Raw genomic sequence first — 19,879 nt, forward strand, 5'->3', positions numbered from 1 at the left:
AATGAATTTGAACTATGTATTTCCCGTTTTTCTCATTGGCCGGTGGAATTGTGTTAAGAAAGTGAATTCGTCTCGGCTCGGAGAAGTTTATTTTGGTTTCTGTTGTGTTGACCGGGTTAAATAAGTGTATTTAAGTGCCGAGTGAAAACACAATGTAATATTTAAAACTGTTCATTAGCATTAGTTAATTGTCATAATTATTATTAAATGATACTTTAAACTGACTACGGTATTATACAACTGTGGACTGATGCCCGTTACTCTATACAACGGACTTTATATACACGATATAAAAAACATTAGGTCTATTAAGTTAAATAGCATTAATACATAAAAAACTGTTGGTCTATTTTTCTAGTTAGTTTTTTACATGCGCGTCACATTCCTAACACTATCCCTTTTTTAAAGACATAGTCTTTCTGGTATCTTAATCTTCCTTCCTGACGTGCGTCTTGTGGTAACGATTTTCTTGACCGTTGGTCCTGGTGCTGTGATCGGTTGATTTGTCAGGTCTTCGTTATTCTGCGACTGCTGATTGGCTGGTTCTGATTCAGAGTCGGCTCTCCGGTGGTTGTTGACTTCCGGTAGTGGGTTTTCCATCCTCTTAGGATCTTGAGTAGCTTCGGGTCAGTGAAGGATGATACCAGAGAGAATTAAGTAGGGAGCTGAAGGTATAGCCTTTAACAGTATAAAATGTAATGTAGCTCAAACAAGCGGGTTACGTCGCGATATCTAGGCAGGCTATCTTCCGGCCACATGGCAGCTCTTCATAATCTCGACCGTTATTGGCTGCAAATGGTTGGGGGCGCTGGCACATCAGAGCCAATCAGAATCAACTCTCTGGATCTGCGTATTAAAAGCAGACGCCGAGAGGCGAAGTTTATATGGGAGAGGTTGTTTATGAATTAATCTCTCGGTTATTAATTATCTGTTTATATTTGAAACGTAATGGTGCATTATTAAGAAGACAAAAGGTACGCTTTATTCTCTATAGTATATTAATTCATTAAACTTTGAAGGTAAATTAATTAACTGCCCTTTCTTAAGGTTTCCGAAAAGGTCCAAGGCTTCCCAGATAATGCCTACGCTAATTGCTTGCAAATATGGATCATGCACGTCAAAACAAAATTCAAGAAACAGACAAGTTAATGGAGCCCCTGGAGTGTTTTTCGTCAGGTTTCTTTCAGCGAAAAGGGACGTAGAACAGTGTCAACGGTGGGTTAATGCCTGTGGTCGGAAAGATTTCACTATGCGTAACGTTTCTCATGGTACCTACATCTGTTCAAGACACTTTAATGGCTTTAGAGGTCCAACTTTAGAATATCCTGATCCTATTCCGCTAACTACTGTAGTGGAACCTATACAATCAAAGGAAGTAAGCTAATGCACGATATCAGTTTTACCTGTACTTAACATGTATTGAAAACACTGTATTTACAGAAACATTTGGCACTTATTGGAGATGCGCGAGAAAACGTCAATCAAGAATGTGAAGAACGCAATGTAAAGATGGTTTATAATTAACTTTGGCAACTTTAAATACCATATGCAACATATTTTCTTGTAGGTGGCTGATGCGAATAGACATGAAGATATCATAGACGTTAGTCTGTTATCTCCACCAACTTCATGGTCAATGGAGAAAGTAAATGAAGGTGTCATGTTTACCAAGATTATTCTATCATAGGGATTTCTCTTCAGTGCACCTACTATGACTATGGAAATCAATGCGTTGGGTTAAAACATATCCAATGATAAAATAGAGAAGCAACTGGAGATTAAAAGCAATGGTGACATATATAAGTGTTTATCCAAACTTAATAACTTTAAGATTTGCCCCGGCAATTCCGATGAAGACCTTGTTAAGCTTTACAATGAGAGGCGCCCAAACTTTCATAAACGCAACAGCTATTATTCAAACGATCTGAAAGCCGTATATAGAAATAGATGTGAATGTCTCATTCTGACTAATAAGACGCGTTGTGTTGCGTGTTACCAATATCGGTCTTTATCACTGTTAAAAAAAATGGAACTGTTTGACACCTTTAGAGGTGTTTCCTAATGCATCCCCAGTAGCACCTCTATTGGTGTTTAAAGCACCATTCGAGAGGATGTCAATACGCACCTTTCAAAACGGTGCGAAATAATACCTTCTCTGAAGGTGCTTTTTAAATCCTGTTAGGTGTTTAATCACTTAGAATAGAGGTGTATATTAATACCAGAAAAAGTGTTAATAAACCCTTAAAAAAAAGGTCTTTTTGAGACTAATTTGGTTTTTTTAAATTCCATTGACGTTGGTGCTTTTTAATTCCTGTTACGTTTAAAACATCATTCTTAATAGAGGATTATAATTATACCAGAAAGGTGTCTATAGACTCTGTAAAAGGTGTTTTTTGAAATTATTTTTTTCAAAACACATGAGTTACCATAGATTAGTCTATCAAAATAGCTGCTCAAAATCTGCTGCTCAAATCCAGTGGATTAAGGGTAAACGTTTTTCTGCTGTAAGCCTTATTCAACCGTGTAAGAATTGATATGCGTGTGAAATGGTTAATTTAACCTTTACTGTATATCCTCAATAGTTCTATTTAAGGACCTGATTTACATCATTCAAATGTGTATTTAATTTTCGGCTCACTGCGAACCGTCAAGACCTCCTCAAAGACACACGAATTCAAGGAACCAATCCGAACAACGCTTACCATAACATTTCGAAGTAACATTTAGTGAAACTAGGAAAGTTAAATTTCAAGTTTACACTGTATATAAATGTAGTAAAGCTGAATTAAAAAGTAAACACCAAATTTGAAATATTAATATAAAAGATCTTCTTGGAGTATTGAAATGAAACAGAACTTTATAGCTACAAAACTACTTAAAGAATCGTAATGCCGAAACATACTTAACATATTTTCATTTAATATTCTACAATAAGAAAATGTTGTGGTTTTGTAAGAGATAATTTTATCCTACTCGCTTTATATTAACTTTGATATGCGTGTAGTGTTTCGACTCAGATGCAATCTTCATTACTCGTTCTATATCAACTTTCACTTGTGTCGTTCCGAAGAAAGAAAATTATCTTAAATATTGAAATAAATATAAATGATATTAATTTTTTTAATCGTCAGTATTTTACCTTAATTCTAGTTAAGTGGTTTTAAGAACGTTATTCTTAAAATGATTTTAAACATAGCTATTGTTGACGTTTGACTTCTAGCGTAAACCGTTTTCACAATTTTTGGAAATTTAGGGTATATAAGGCGATTGATTCACAAATGGTAGGAATAAGCGCTATTGCGTCAACCTTTGGTCGAAGCCCTGCCATTGGGAGGCTGGTCGTTTCTCATAACTTAAGCCGATTGCGCGAACATCTTAATCCCAACGATGATAATGGAGTAGAAGCCAATGTTTCAGTTTGGCGTGTATGTGGTATACACAGAAGACTATATGATGGTGTTGTCAGAAGACAATAAGTAAAGATTAGCGTGTATGTGGTATATACCATTAGAAAAACAAGTGTGGCGATAGAGTAATGAAGTAGAATTTTTACCTCTCTCCGAGTGACTGGACGTGTCTGTGGGTCTGTCTGTCACCGCGTTCGCAGTTGGCAAATCGAAGCAAACGTGTTCGTAATTTCCGAAACGCGTTCGCAGTATAAAGAAATTCGGAAAATGTTACTTCGTTGCTATATCCATCTTATTTAACGTCAATCATTAACTATCCGTTACACCTTTATCTGCTGTCTAACAACCAATTGTTTCACCCAATGCTAACCGGTATTTAACGGTTTCTAACAACAACACCATGCACTACTCTTTCGTGTACACCACATACGCCACACGTCCACACGTGAGACATGAGAAACGTCTAGCCTCCTAATGGCAGAGCTTCCACCAAAGGTTCACGCAATTGCGCATTTCTTATCTCTTAGTGTGAATCAATCACCTTATATACCCAAAATTTACAAAAGTTCTGATATAGGTGTTTCCTAGAAGTATAACTTTATAGATAGCTATGTTTAAAATTATTTTAGGAATTAAATTTCTTAAACCTTCCTAATTATAATTAACGTAAAATACTGACAATTAAAATAATTCATAGCACTTATATTTATTTAATTATTTAAGACAAACTTCTTTCTTTGGAATGACAAAAAAGAGAGTTTATATAGAACGAGTAATGAAGATTGCATCTGAATCGAGACACAACACGCATATCAAAGTTAATATAAAGCGAGTAGGATGATAAGATCTCTTCCAAAGGATAACATTTTCTTTTTGCAGAATATTAAATGGAAATATTTTAAATATTTTTCGGCATTACGATTCTTTTAGTAGTTGTGTAGCTATAACGCTTTGTTTCATCTAAGACACACAGATACGTCCAGTGTAATATCTCTCCGTGACGTCATCGTCACTCGGAGAAATAAAAACCTGTGTCAAGGGGAAATTCAAGTGATAATTTTATGAATTACTCTAATTCCAAGACATTCCGGCATATTGAACTCTTCGAGAATAATTTTCGAATGATTGAAAAATCAAAAAAGTATAAATTCCTTCAAATATTAGAATAAGCTAGTCCTAAAAAATGTTAAATAATTTAAATTTTTAAAATCTTTGTGTTATTTTTAGGATGCTTCACTGTGCAGGTAGAATTAGTAGATTATTTCCTTCTAAGCTCATATCAATAACCTTTCACTTAAAAAGACACCATATCAGCTTAAAATGTGTAAAGTAAAGCCCAAAGGTGTTTATTCGCACCATTCGAACAGATTTATATTAAAAACACTATTTCCGTTTAAAAAACAATTTAATAAGGGTCAATTAACACCAAAAGGTGTGTCTACGTACCAGTGAATCACAATTTCCTTAAAAAATACCTTAAAAGTGTCAACTAGCACCTTTTTACGAAGAAAACACCATTTCATTTAAAAAACACTCCAAAAAGAGTGTATAAACACCTCAAGGTTTTTCCGAACACCCATGAAACACCTTTTTTTCTAACAGTGTACGCACTCTCCGTTGCCGTTACCGAGCATTATCTAACAAGCTAAAGGAAGCTAATAGAAGAAAAGCAAAAGCTAACAAGACCAAGCTCGTTATATCTCAGAAAGGGAAGCAGGAAATGAATGCGTTAAAGCGGCTTTTCAAAGAGAAACTAAAAGCAGAGAATCCTGGGTCTTTCATGTCGCTATTCATTAAACAACAATTAAGAGCATTGGAGAGGTCAAAATATGGGATGAGGTGGGACTCATTTTTTTTCTGAAATGGTGCTCCTACTTAAAAAATAAATCTAAATCAGCCTACATAACGCTGGGACAATCCGGAATCATTAAGCTACCCACAACGAGAACGTTATATCATCATGAACACAATACCGCAAACAAATCTGGATTTAACGAAGATGTTTTCAATGAAATGATAAAACCCACAAACATTGATAACCTTCCCGAACATAAAAGGTACTTCGTTCTTCTTTTGGACGAAATGTCTATCAAGCCGGACGTAATTTGCCATAAAGATACAGGGTACATAACGGGTTTCATAGATGTCTTAGACCATCATAATACGCTTAACGATACTGAGATGAGAGAAAAGGGGACTACTACACCGCCTCTTGCAACAAGTATTCTGCAACTTATGCTTCGTGGAATCACAAGCAATATCAAATTTCTATTCGCTCATTTCCCATCAAAAGGAGCTACGAGTAGCGAATTGTATTCAATAATTTGGGAAGCAATTATTTTGTTGGAAAATAATGGATTTAGAATTTTAGCAGTTGTTGGAGATGGCGCTTCAACAAATAGAAAGCTTTTTAGAATGTGCCCTGATAATGAAGGAACACCATCAACACCTTTTTCCACTTGTAATATTCGTGCAGCTGATGAAGAACGGGACATATTCTTCCTGTCAGACGCCCCTCACATGATAAAGACTGTGCGCAATTGTTTCAGTAACAGTGCTGCACATTCCAATTCCCGCAGCCTCTGGACAAATGGCCAGGATATTTCTTGGAAAGCTATCTTGCGCCTTTATTACACCCAATTTAAAAGGAAAGGGCAATTTAAAAATGCTTCCAAGTTAACGTACAGTCACGTGTTCTTAAATGCGTATTCGAAAATGAAGGTCAATTTCGCTACTCAAGTCATGAGTGAAACTGTTGCTTCGGCAATAGAATTTCTTTTCAATGATGATAAATACCACGAAACAATTAAATTTATAAGGACGTTTGACAAGTTTTTTGACATGTGCAATGTCGGTAACTGTATTGAAGCCTTAAAAAAGAGAAAACCCAACAGGAGAATATTTGACAATGAAAATGACGAACGATTAAAAGCAATTAAACCCATTATTAGTGTTTTAACCAAATAAATATAAAGTTTAAATTTATTTCAGTGGCTGGAAGTTGACTTCATAAAATATTTAGACGATTGGGAGCAAGATGTCTCAAACCGCCCTGGAGACTTTTCTAAGCGTGAAAGGAGCAGTATGCTTTTGAGCAGCGAAACTATCGAAGGACTACTAATGACGGGTAATTAATAAGCAGCTTGAGTCTAAAACCTTCCTTGTTACGAATCTATCACCTTTCAATTATAGCCATTTCAACGGTTAGCATCGTAAAATTTCTCCTCAAGAAAGGAGCAAAATATGTTTTAACGCAACACTTAAACCAAGACCCCCTTGAACAGTATTTTGGAAGACAGCGATGCTCCGGCGGTCGAAACTGTAATCCCTCTGTTGCCCTTTTAGAAGCCAACATGGACAAACTGAAAGCCTTAAAAGGACTGGTTTTACAAGCAGTTAATGGGAATACTACTATTTCTGAAAAGACGGTTATGTAAATGAGAATGTTTTAATTCTTTGTAATACAAAAAAACATAAATAATTATTTGGAACCTCTTCTCAATGAGGTATATTGCACTTCTTAACCATAAAATAAATAAAAATATCACATTGATTAGTTTTCTTATGGTAGCGATTGTTGAACGCGGTCAAGATCGGGATTGCCATTTCATAATTTGAACTTAATTACAATGTTCCTTGGGGTCAACAGATGTCTGTGGTGAGATGTTAGTATTGGGAATATGAATTCTAGAGGGACATGTTGCGTTGCTTAATGATCCTACAACACGTTCCGGAGGTAGAAATTGCAGAAACAGGTCTCGATCCGGGTCACCATTTAAGAAATTGTACTCAGAATGTTCGTTGATTTCAAGAGGTGTGTGTGGTGAGATGTTACTATCAAGAATATGAATTGGAGAAGAGATTGTGTTGCTTAACGATCCCACAAGACTTTCTTTAGGTAGATATTGTTGAAACAGGTCAAAATCTGGATCACAATTTAAGAAACTGTACTCGGAGTGTTCACTGATTGCAACTAATGGCTGTGACAACGTGTTATTATTAGGAATATGAAGGGTTGGGATTTGACTTGGTGGTGATAATTTTTTCTGCTCGCCTTTTGATGTCTTTGAAACAGTATTTCCTTTTCTTCCTGCCATCTTTTTCTTTGGAGCAGGTTGATTTTCAGACTCCTGACTCTTCTCTAATAAACGTTTTTGTAAGGTCTTCTTCGCTTTGAGCGTTTCTTTACTTTCGTACTGGTACTGTTCCAGTATATCACGCACTGAAACCTTTCCTCTGGTGTTTAAAAACACATCCAACAGTTTTAATAGCCATTGTTTACTATTACTTTTGCTATACATTAATGTCCAGAGTTCATCAATTTGGGAATTCTGTAGAATATGTTGGATTGTCTTGGTTTTTAACTCTTGGTATCTTATCTTTGAAATGTCACTTACGTAGATCAAGTCGGAAATCTGTTTCAATAATTTTATTAGATCAAAAAAAAACATTTGTAACTGAGATTAATCCGCCTCTAGAGAGTTTAAGAGTGCATGACTCTGATCTTTCTGGTTCGGTAAACTCAGCATTACATGGAATTTGGTCTTTAACTATCATTTTTGCTAGTTCTGGAGGACATTTGTTCTTCACCAACGAAAATGCACAATATCCCGCAACATATCTAGTCACAGGTGTATTGTCACTGGTTGTATTGCTATTGGTAATGGTATTCAAGGGGTAGCGTTTCTGATTTGGTGATCCAAGAAGCTCAAGCTTTTTATTTTCTCGTTCAACTCTGGCATTTTCTTTGCAAATTGCTATTTCTACCCCAACTTCCATTGTTGACATTACTTTGTGAAAGAAATCTTGCAATAAACGACTTACTACATTTTTTTGGATTTGGGGAGAAATATCGTTGAATATAGGGCAAATCCGACGGATAAGATGTCTCATTACTTCCCCACTCCTTTCTGATTTAATTAAAGCATGAGTTTGTTTAAGAAAATCTTCCCTACTACAGTCAAATTTTAAGCATTCGACTTTTACTAAAACGTGTGGTATTAGTTCTTCTCTAACCCCATTGCGGTCCATGTACAAAAGACACTTCGTTACACCTTCTCTGTCCAAGCGAAATGCAAAACTCTCTGTGCGTATCTTCTTCAAAGCAAATTGTAAACAACAGTTTACAGCACCTATAGTCTGTCAAACGAAAGAAGAGCCCTGAGAAATTTGTCCAAATTGGTGTCGCCACCATCGACCCCATAGTACTTTATCAACTTGTTTTGTTTTGTCAATAGTCGTCTGTAATATAGTCTGCTATTATGTCATTAAAATATATTGCAATGCTAGTTCAACAAAGATAAAACTGGTGTCTTGTCGTTAATTTTGTTTTATATTCTTTAATACTCGATGATCGTAAAAAACCATGAAACATAAACATATTAAATGTATATTGCAAAATGTATTGGTTCTATTGCGATTAAGCCTATCTGTTTAGAGCAGACTATATTACAGACGACTATTGACAAAACAAAACAAGTTGATAAAGTACTATGGGGTCGATGGTGGCGACATCAATTTGGACGAATTTCTCAGGGCTCTTCTTTCGTTTGACAGACTATAAGTATTACAATCATTATAAAACATAAAAGCATACATAATTTCTTTAATTAAACTTAAGTAATGAATGAATAATTACCTTTCAGTTGAAAGGCAAAGACATGCCCACATGCTTGATGCTGCCAGCAGCAGACGCCAGAAATTTGAATTTCTACCCCCAAGCTTTCCGTCCCTAACGACGTTTCTCTGTTTGGACCACCCAATGGGGCGGTGCTACTAACGTCATACCGGAAACTAACCTGCCTCGATATTTTACGTCACGTGGTTTTTGGAGCTATATTTTTCTGCCGAGCTTCCTCTCCCTACTTAATTCTCTCTGATGATACAAAAGGTTTGAAGTTGGTTCCGCTTGTCAGTTCGGGAACCGCTGGCTCGGTGATTGTACTAACGTCCTCGTTATCAATGCGGGCCTTTATTTGATCTAGATGTTAACGATGGACTCCATTCTCAGCTTCGACTTGGTACATCATGTTGCCTAAGTTCTCCAGTACCTTCGCCGGTATCCATTTTCTAAGTTTGGGTTTATTATGGTTTGCCACATAAACTAGATCTCCTATCTTGAATTGGGGACGTGCTGTTCTTGGTCGCCGATTGTCGATGTTGTCGTTCTCGATCTGGATTGATTTTTGACTCGATATGTTTCTTGGGTGGAACATGTTCAGTCGATTATTCAGGTTTCTTCCGAATAGCAATTCTGATGGTGAATTTCCAGATTTCGTAGGCGTGCTTCTATAGTTGAACAGTATGGTAGCCAATCGATGTTCTACACACAAAAAAAATTGAGTGTTTCTTTGGAGTGAAAATGGTGTACTTTTTAAATACACCTATATAACACCTAACATTTTCACATGAATAACAAAAACGGTGTTATATTGGTATTTTAAAGGTGACCATTATCTACGAAAAAACGCTAAGTTAATATAGGTGCAAAATGTATCTGGAATTACTCCTTTTTTTCAAAAAGGGTGTTATAAGGGTAGATCTCAGACTTTAAATTTTTTTAAACTGGGATTTTTTAGCACAATTCTCTAAATTTTTAATTTCTACTGTATGTAGTTAAACTGTCTCATACAGTACCATACAATAACGCGAGAGAGGCGAGAGACCAATTTCGTATTTTTTCACTGATTTATGATTACTATTAATATTAATATGAAATAGTTTTGTGGACAATTAATATTTAGCGAAATGGAAGTTTCAAAAGAGTGTAATTCAAGAAAACACTTTTTTACAAATTAAAAACACCCAAAATAGAGTTTCGTCACTTTGAGTTTTCCGGACAATTTAAGGTGTAAATTCGGTAATAAAAAATTGTAAAACACCGTTTGAAATTATACACGGAAATTAAATAATAATACTGCGGGATAGAAAATCAATAACTTGTTTCTTAAATGAAGTCTTCCGTTTCTATAAATTTTTTAATCATGAAGTCAATCCAAAGATTATAAAGTCAAGGAAAATACTTAATTGTTCGTATTTAATTAAATATAACAGCATTTTTTAAAGATGATATTTTCTTAAGAAAATATTTTTATCCCTGAGTAAAACGTAGCTAAGGAATTTGTCATCAGGTGGTATGGTAGCTTTATAAAACCTGCTAAAAGTGTTATGTGACACTTTTAAAAGCGTTACGCGACACTCTTAAAGGCGTTATGCGACACGCTTAAAAGTGTTATTTTAAGCTCGCATAAGTGCTGAGACACACAAGGAATTGCACAACACACATAAAAGAGTAACAATTATCTTTTAGTACGAAAGACGAGTTGAAAAGGTGTTAAACTGCACCTCTGTTGAACAATTTCCATTCTTATTTTCGACACCCATTGTTCAAATAAGTGTGTTTAAATCCTTTCAGCTTAATATCTAAAGAACAGTTTCGAAGTGTACCATATTTGACATTACCCATAAAGTTTTATAATCATTGTTTTGACACATTGCGTCCCGGGTTTAACATTTTTAGTCCCATCAAACAAGGTTTATTTATCGTTAAGTGCTCACGACGCCCACACTCTGCGTACACGGCCCAAAGTATCGGTTATCGGTTGAATTAATAGTTTAGAAAACCCATATAATAACAAAATTTCTTCTGCACTAAAATTTCGTGATTCTGCGGATGTAAATTTGAACTACAGACAAACCTTTCATTAAAAATCCATAAATATCTCAACAATTTACTGGAACATGTTTATTTACCATTATTTAAATATCAATCTATCTTTTTATGCATCATCTTACAATAATAACAAGGGATATGTCATGGATTATGGCTTATTTCACCTTTCCCTTATATTTAGATAAGCCTTCAAATCTTTAGACAATCTTGCAACTCTGTTATTATCAGAGAAATTTTTGCAACGAACACTTAAGTGTAGTTATTTTAGGCTATTTACCACTGTTCGAAAACCGCCTAAATTGCGGGAGTTTGGTCAAATGGGACCTTCGAATTATGGTTTCGGTCTGTGTGAAATGTGAACCAATAAAAACGACTTTTAAAGGTGTTAAAACACACTAAATATTTTTGAGTGTACAGTGAAAAGTATAGGTAGCATCTTTATTGAGTGTAACACGATGTGGTAAAGGTGGCAAACTGTATTAAAATCACGCTGTGTAATATTTCACGCCTTTTCTGCAGTATTTTCCACTTCAGTAGTTCAAATTCACGCCATTTGAAGAATATTGGAAGAACATACAAACACTTAAAGAACACCTTTTAAAAATATTATTTTTAAAAGGTGTAAGAAATAGCTCAATGAGGTGTAATAAATGTGCCAGTGGGAAATATTTTTAAGATGCAGTGTTAAAAATGGTCTATTTAACCCTTTCAGAGGTGTTGTTTAACATCTTTAAATTAAAACGAAAGGTGCTAAATCCCACCTTTTAAGAGTGTAATATTCCTTTTCTGCACTATTTGACACTTCAAGCCAAAATTGACGCCTTTTGAAGAATATTAGAAGAATATAGAGACACTTTGAGAACACGTTTTAAATATATGGTTTTGAAAAGTTGTAAGATAAAGCTTTATAAGGTGTAATAAATGTGTCGGGGGAAAATATTTTTAAGACGCAAAGTGTTGAAAATGGGCCATTTAAAACCTTCAGAGGCGTTATTTAACCACTTTAATGGTGCTGTTTTTGGACCCGTCAAAATTAAGACAAAAGGTGCTAAATCACACCTTTGATTTTAAGAGTGTAGGGTTCCGTGTTTGTGACTTTCGAACCCACTGTTGAGTGCAGCGATCTCATCTGTCATCCCTCCGGATACCTTCTTTAGCGTTGTTTTGATCGTGCATACACTTCTCTCTGCCTGGCCATTGGAACAAGGATGATACGGCGCTGTGGTCAGTTGTTTGATTCCGTTTGCTGACATGAACTGGCCAAACTCTTCGCTTGTGAAGCAGGTTGCATTATCGGTAACCAAAGTTCTCATGATTCCGAATCGGGCAATTGTCTCTCTGAGAGCTGATATTGTAGCTTCCGAAGATGGTGTTCTTCTCACGAAGACCTCTATCCATTTAGTATGTGCGTCGACGATAATAAGCAGATATCTTCCTTCTATGGGACCAGCATAGTCTAAATGAACTCTTTCCCATGGACCGTAAGTGAGAGGCCATGGGTTGTGAACTTTTGGCGGCGCTGACGCAGTTTCTAGACAAATACTGCATGTCATCAAAAGCGCATAGATCAGAAAGTGAAGAACATTAAACCTTTCCAGCCTTTAGCAACGGTATTCGTGTAAAATGAGAAGCAAGGGGGGACACAAATGTGTGGTTGGTGAGCCTCGTTTTCAACTACCAATCGAATCAGAGATATATTAGGTCATCGTTAATGTCACGCGACAAGCGGAAAGTAGTTCGCGATGGTGGCGGCTCCTGGGGATAGTGGGGAATACTATTGAGAAATCGGCTGCTTAACTAGGCTTAACGGTTGTTCTTTAGCGCTCTTTCGGTTCAATCGTCGTGGAATTTTCAAGTTTCGTTAAGTTGAATTTTGATATTGTTTTTCATGCATTCTATTGCACCTTTAAGTTTTCTGTCTTTATCAATCAGGAAAAAGTCATCGTTTTCGTAGCTTTCTAAAATGTTTGCTAAATTCAAATCTGACATTTTGACAAATGTGCCGATTCCCGACTACTTAAATGACTAGACTATATTAAGCCTTGGAATTAAACTATAGCAGACGACATGAAAATAAAGAAATAAGTGAACTATATTTTCAAGCCAACTTACGCATGTACCTTGTGTAAAACTACGCGAAAGTAACTCTCCGCCGCGGCATAAGACCAACTCTTCCCGTCGCTCTGTAAGGGGGACGGAAATCTTGAATCGACTATGGGGGAACTCATTTTTCACGTTGCGGTTTAGGCTTCTCGTTCTTCACTTTCTGGTTATCTATGCGCTTTTGATGTCATGGATGAGATTCGTATTTGTTCGTCGATTCTTGGCCACCAAATTGCAGCTCGTGATTTGGACTTCATCCGCACGATTCCATCATACGTGTTGTGTAATTCTCGTAGTAGAATTTACTGTAGTTTGCTCGGAACGACGACTCGTGAGTTAATGAGAAAGACGTCGTGCGAAATGGATAGGTCTTCCCGTCTGTTGAAATATGGAGTGATCTCGGGTCTAATTTTCGATTTCGGAGGCCATCCTTCTAGTAGGCGTTTTCGCACGGTTTGTAGTACCGGATCCTGTTTCGTGGCTTCAACCATTGCGCTTGTAGAAACGGGTCCTTCACCTATTGTCTTCATCAATAAGACGTATTCCTGAGGTTCAGGGTACTTGATGTCCGGAATTGGCAAAGGCAATCGGCTTAAAGAATCGGCGTTTGAATTTCTGGTGCCTTTCTTGTAGATGATCCGGTAATTGTGGGATTGTCATATTCACATGTAAACTATTCCATACAAGATGTAGATGGCGCTAGTCTCACTAATAAAAGGCTAGAGCCTACCTCCCGACGGGAAATCACTCTCGCTCTCTCCCCGGCTCTGGGCGGTAACCTAATCGCGTTACTCCCATCCTGAACTATGTAATAACCAACCTTTATTAAATGTAGAATAAATCTTAAGTGTATAATTATCCCGACTAATTATTTACCCCGGATTTGAACACTACAAATGGCGACGGAGATGGGATGCATCTATTCAACGACTGCAATCGCCCACAATCAATATTAAAGGAAATATTACAAAGAGCCAAGGCCCGAATTTTCACAACGAGGGATCTCGCGTGCACACATCTCTCGCACACACAACGCTAATCCTCATGGGACATTTCATCGCTTTGCAACGGACTCAATTTTCAAGTACGACGTTTATTTTCAAGTAAATTAACTTCCTCAGGACCTGAAAAACCCGTAACGCCTGTTATTTCGTATCCACGCACGATCGTAACACGTAAATCATAATACACAAATCTACGAACGACCACGCCGCGTCCAAAGCTATCGGAAATAATACAACAAGAAACTGTTTTGATATGTCCTTATTCTTAGTCTATTAACATAATGAGACGTATAAACTAGAATAACTATTTAATATAATATTTGAATGTTAGGGTTACAGAGGAGACATTTGAGTTCGTTATACTTAGTTGTCCTGTCACTACAAGTCTGACTCAGCTAGTTTCTTAGTACAAAAGTATTGATATATATAAAAAGACAAGAATGATACTCTATGGTTTAGTTCAGTTCAGTTCAGATATTAGATATTAGATATTCTAACAGAAACATATCCCATAGATATTCGCAATAATCCTACTCAACAGATTAACCATGGGAACCTTCGGTATGTTGCCAATGTTTGACGATACAAGGGATGTTTGGACCAAATATGCACCACGTCTTGAAGCATATTTCATCGCCAACGAAATCACAGACCTTCCAAAGAAAGCCGGAATCCTGCGCACGGCTATATCAGCTCATACACACGACCTTCTTGTCGAAATGTATCACCCAGCTGCTATCGGTACGAAAACCTACGCCGAATTGACCGCATCGCTCTCAGCCCATTTCGATCCTAAACCATCGCGAATTATTGAACGGTACCACTTCAACAGTCGTTCAAGAAAGCAAGGTGAAACAGTATCTCAATACATCACTGAGCTCCGCAAGTTAAGTAAGCATTGTGAATTTGGAACAGTTCGCGATGATTTACTCTTAGATCGATTAGTCTGCGGCATCAATAACGAAATCATGCAGCAGCGCTTATTTGCTGAGGATGAAAAGAAGCTCACGCTAGATAGCGCCACGAGACTTCTAGTTGCGATGGAAAACGCCTCGCGCAACACCCAAATTCTTCAGAAAAATAATGGATCAGGGGTCAATTCCAATTCTGGAATACATCAAATAACGCAAAAACAGAAGCGTCAAGGCGACCGCAAACCCAACTTCCGACAAGGACGGGTTCACACAGATTCAAATATCAACTCTACCTCTACCGTACCCAGACCTAGAGGAAAGGTAATTAACGGTCGATTCCGCCCAGATGACAATTCCTGCATCTTATGCGCTTCCATAGGACACAACCGCACCGAATGTCGGTACGCATCCTCCACATGCGCCCATTGTAACAAACAAGGTCAGGTTGCGTTAGCGTGCTTACTCGAAATCAATAAAACACTCACTCACAACTCGAGATCGAAAACGACACTCCCAAATCCTCGTAACTCTCGTCATTCTGCTCATCATATTCACCAAGATGATACAGACACTCAACCACTCACCAATCAAGTACCAGCTGTGATACAGGAACGACCAGTTCATATTCCACCCAACTCTTACGAATACGACTGCCAAATCTACCACCTCACTGCGTCACTTGCTCCGGCGGATGACAAACAATCCGCCAATCTTAATCTCATCCACGAAGACGAAGATATTCCTCCACCTGCGAAGATCATTTGCAAATTGCAGGGGACACCTACCATCTTTGAAATGGACACAGGGTCCGGATACACTATGCTCACGGAAAACGACTATCACTCGCTTCCAAATAAAGGTAACCTAGAACCTTTCTCTATCACACTAGGTTCCTATTCCGGAGACACCGTCCCTGTCCTCGGCAAGCTACTCATTGAAGTGGATTATAAGGGTATTACGGCCACACTACCATTACTCGTAGTCAAGGGGCAGGGACCTAACCTATGAGGAAGACAATGGTTATTTTCCACCTTGAACATCCTGCAACGTCCAGTGGCCACAGGAATTCATTTACTGAACCAAGTTCCTGAGATTCCAGACCCCAGCTCGTTAACATCCATTTTGGAAAAACACAAGGAAATATTCTCCCCCGGTGTTGGCAAATTACGCGACATCAAGGCTCACCTTCACGTTCAACCAAACGCTACACCCATATTCTGCAAGGCTCGCTCCATCCCTTATGCTCGAGCGGAAGCCGTCGAAACAGAAATCCGGCGTATGGAACAAGAAGGCATCATAAAGGAGATTCATTGCTCCGAATGGGTCTCTCCTTTTGTTCCGGTACAGAAGGTGAACGGAGGAATCCGCATCTGCGGGGATTTTAAGGCAACTCTTAATCCACAACTAAACGTTGACAAGTATCCTTTGCCCAAACCAGAAGATCTTTTCGCTAAGCTAGCTGGTTGCAAGTATTTCTCCAAACTCGACTTGCGGGAGGCCTATAATCAGATAGAGCTTGACGCAGCCTCACAAAAATACGTGGTGATAAATACCACTTTTGGACTATTCCAATTCACACGTTTAACTCAAGGAGTGGCATCCTCATCTACCATATTCCAGCGAATTATGGAAACATTGCTACGTAAACTCAAACACGTTCTCCCATTTCAAGATGATGTTTTAATTGGCGGGACCACGACCGCGGATCATTTGCTAACATTAAATCAAACACTTGAAATCTTCCAACATTCAAACCTCAAGCTTAACCGCAACAAATGCAAATTCTTCGTTGCACAAGTAGAATTTCTCGGACATATTCTTGACGCCGAGGGACTACATCCACAAGTATCCAAGCTGGAAGCCATCATGCGCAAGCTCCAACTCCGAAGAACTTGGAAACTCTCAGATCCTTTCTAGGATTACTGAATTACTACGCCAAATTCCTACCAAACAACGCTACACGTTTGGCTCCTTTGTACACGCTTCTCCAGAAGACAACGAAGTGGGAATGGGGTTCCGAACAGGAACAGGCGTTAATCGCAGCTAAGGACACCCTGATACATTCTAACATGTTAACGCACTACGACGTAAATAAAGAAGTCACCCTCGCTTGCGATGCATCACCTGTAGGTGTAGGTGCAGTCATTTCGCACGAAATCAACGGCCAAGAGTACCCTATTTCTTTCGCTTCCCGAAGCCTAACACAAGCAGAACGAAATTACTCTCAATTGGACAGAGAAGCCTTGTCCATAATCTTTGGGGTCAAGAAATTTAGAGACTACCTTTACGGTAAGAAATTCATCCTCCTCACGGACCACCAGCCATTGGTCACGCTCTTGGGAGCTAACAAACAAGTACCTCAATTGGCCGCAGCCAGATTACAGCGCTGGGCGCTTCTTCTTGCTGCCTATTCGTACGAGATTCGTTATAAAAACGGCATACACCACCAAAACGCAGACGCGCTCAGTCGCTCGCCGTTACCCTTCACGCCAGAAGACACTCCCGCACCCGCGGAATACGTTATTTTGGTGCGAACTCTCACTTCGGGTCCATTGACTATTCAAGAATTGGACCACTCCACGCAAACTGACCCAGAACTAACACTGGTACGCAAACACATGCGTCAAGGTTGGCCGCTCGGAAAAATTGGCCAAGCCTTGCTCCCATATCACCGAAGACGTCACGAGCTTTCCAATTTTCATAACATCATCGTCTTAGGAAACAGAGTGATTATCCCCCATTGCTATCGCAAAGCTATGTTACTCGAACTTCATAGCTCTCATCAGGGTATCGTAAAATTGAAAGCTACGGCACGCTCAAGAATATGGTGGCCCAACATAGATAGGGATCTGGAAACCCTAGTCCACGGTTGTACTGCATGCCAACAAGAGGCACCAATGCCGGCTGCGCACTTCACCCCTTGGAAACTCGCTCAACGACCATGGGAACGTGCCCATGCCGATTTTGCTGGTCCCATCGACGGGAAATTTATTCTCCTTCTCTCAGACGCTCACTCAAAATGGATTGAAGCTGAAGTCACTCGTACCACGAGCACAGAAGCAGTTACCACCTTCCTAACCTCACACATTGCGAGATTCGGGATCATGGAAACCTTGGTAACCGATAACGCGACATGCTTTTCCAGCCTGGAGTTCAAAAACTTCATATCTCACTATGGCATTCGTCACAAACTCACTGCCCCATACCATCCCTCTTCCAATGGACAAGCTGAGCGCAGTGTACGCACCGTGAAAAGCAGTTTACGCAAACTAGACGGTAGAGCCACAGATTCCTCAGACGTCATTAATCTGGGTTTAGACACCTTCACAACTGGCACTTTAGCATGCACACTAGCTCACATTCTCACGAACCATCGCCGCGCCCCAGTGGTCCAGGAAAAATCTCCGTATGACGTCATGTTTGGGGGCCGCATAATTCTGACCCGTTTGGATCTTTGCCATCCACACAAACTCTCGTCCGCTCAGGAAACTCTAACGGCTCCAATCCCTGCGCCGCATACGAGGAAATTCCAGCTGGATGACCCAGTTTTTGCCAGAAATTTCGGCAAAGGCCCGAGATGGTTCCCAGGCACAATCTCCGCCCACCAGGGCCAAATGATGTATCGCATCGATGTTCCAGGGGGCAGCATCACCAGACACCAGAATCAGATCTGACTTTCTCGAAAGATTCCAGTGCAAACTGACGGCGAAACAGCCTCTCCCAACGCTCAAGCTTTCTTGGGGACACCTCTGTCCTTGGTACCACCATCTCTAACTGCAAGCAGCGGAACGGAACCAATAGTACAACAAGTACCAATCCTATCACCAGAGAGATAGTCCTCAGTAGAACCTCCATCCATAGCGAAAGAAGCCGAGACACCGAGCCAGACCTCCAATCGTCCTATCCGGAACAGACGAGTTCCTACACGGCTAAACCTTTAAACGTCATTGCCTAAATTTAACAATCAAGTGATAACCTGACTCTGAGACAATCAATGTTAATTCCTTAGAGTAGTACAAATTCAAAATAGTTGAAGCCCTTTTAAATAATAACTTTACAATTTGTTTAACAACATTATTACATAAAGTGCACAACCACAGTCCCTTTTAAAAATGTAAAACACACTTCCTAAAGGCTATTATGAGTATTATTTTGAACTTTTAAATTCTCGCGTTTAACTTATTATGTACCTCGAACTTAAAATCTAACGGGAGAGTATTGTCATATTCACATGTAAACTATTCCATACAAGATGTAGATGGCGCTAGTCTCACTAATAAAAGGCTAGAGCCTACCTCCCGACGGGAAATCACTCTCGCTCTCTCCCCGGCTCTGGACGGTAACCTAATCGCGTTACTCCCATCCTGAACTATGTAATAACCAACCTTTATTAAATGTAGAATAAATCTTAAGTGTATAATTATCCCGACTAATTATTTACCCCGGATTTGAACACTACAGGGATGATAACAACAACGCCCATCGCTGTAGCCTTGATGCAGCCATCGGTGGAATCAGTTTCTTCTCAGAAAGAATGGATCCCAATGGTTGATGGTCCGTTATGAGAGTAAAAGTTCGACCCAAAATATAGTCTCGGAATTTAGACACGCCGTACACCAAAGCTAATGCTTCCTTCTCGATATACTCCCATAGTCTTTCTATCTTGAAATTATATAATATAATATAATATATTAATATAATTGCTAACTTTTGTGGTTTTTTAATCTTTCTTTTCATTGGCTTTTATTACCGCGTTTGTGGATTTTTTTACCTTGGCTT

General features: G+C 38.7%; 3 protein-coding genes across 7 annotated transcripts; 2 read left to right on the forward strand and 1 right to left on the reverse strand.

The window, feature by feature from the left end:
- Positions 1–756: 756 nt before the first annotated feature.
- On the forward strand, positions 757–6,928 carry LOC149682645 (uncharacterized). Its single transcript, XM_089834206.1, has 10 exons — positions 757–893; positions 965–974; positions 1,048–1,144; positions 1,188–1,375; positions 1,441–1,503; positions 1,568–1,645; positions 1,832–1,933; positions 5,217–6,338; positions 6,399–6,534; positions 6,600–6,928. Exons 1-10 carry the CDS (start codon positions 757–759, stop codon positions 6,842–6,844), a joined length of 2,178 nt encoding a protein of 725 aa, XP_089690332.1. The 3' UTR covers positions 6,845–6,928.
- Positions 6,066–9,726, reverse strand: LOC149682646 (uncharacterized). Of its 3 annotated transcripts, none has more exons than XM_089834298.1 (2): positions 9,356–9,726; positions 6,066–9,282 (listed from the first exon to the last, which is right to left on the reverse strand). In XM_089834298.1, the coding sequence occupies exon 2, from the start codon at positions 7,856–7,858 to the stop codon at positions 7,028–7,030; it is 831 nt and encodes a 276-aa protein (XP_089690424.1). In that variant the 5' UTR covers positions 7,859–9,282; positions 9,356–9,726; the 3' UTR covers positions 6,066–7,027. The 3 variants fall into 3 exon arrangements, with proteins under 3 accessions (XP_089690424.1, XP_089690426.1, XP_089690425.1); XM_089834300.1 differs by having other exon boundaries at positions 6,066–8,504; positions 9,046–9,726; XM_089834299.1 differs by having other exon boundaries at positions 6,066–8,546; positions 9,046–9,726.
- Positions 9,727–13,784: 4,058 nt separating this feature from the next.
- On the forward strand, positions 13,785–16,115 carry LOC149682647 (uncharacterized). Of its 3 annotated transcripts, XM_089834303.1 has the most exons (3): positions 13,785–14,285; positions 14,728–15,035; positions 15,123–16,115. In XM_089834303.1, the coding sequence occupies exons 1-3, from the start codon at positions 14,227–14,229 to the stop codon at positions 16,106–16,108; spliced, it is 1,353 nt and encodes a 450-aa protein (XP_089690429.1). In that variant the 5' UTR covers positions 13,785–14,226; the 3' UTR covers positions 16,109–16,115. The 3 variants fall into 3 exon arrangements, with proteins under 3 accessions (XP_089690429.1, XP_089690427.1, XP_089690428.1); XM_089834301.1 differs by having other exon boundaries at positions 13,788–14,285; positions 14,728–16,115; XM_089834302.1 differs by having other exon boundaries at positions 13,790–14,266; positions 14,728–16,115.
- The last annotated feature ends 3,764 nt before the right edge of the window (positions 16,116–19,879 follow it).

Source organism: Phalangium opilio, unplaced genomic scaffold (genome assembly GCF_054372755.1).
Source record: "Phalangium opilio isolate 3A_F unplaced genomic scaffold, DU_Popi_V2 ptg000038l_1, whole genome shotgun sequence".
Classification (NCBI taxonomy): Eukaryota; Metazoa; Arthropoda; class Arachnida; order Opiliones; family Phalangiidae; genus Phalangium; species Phalangium opilio.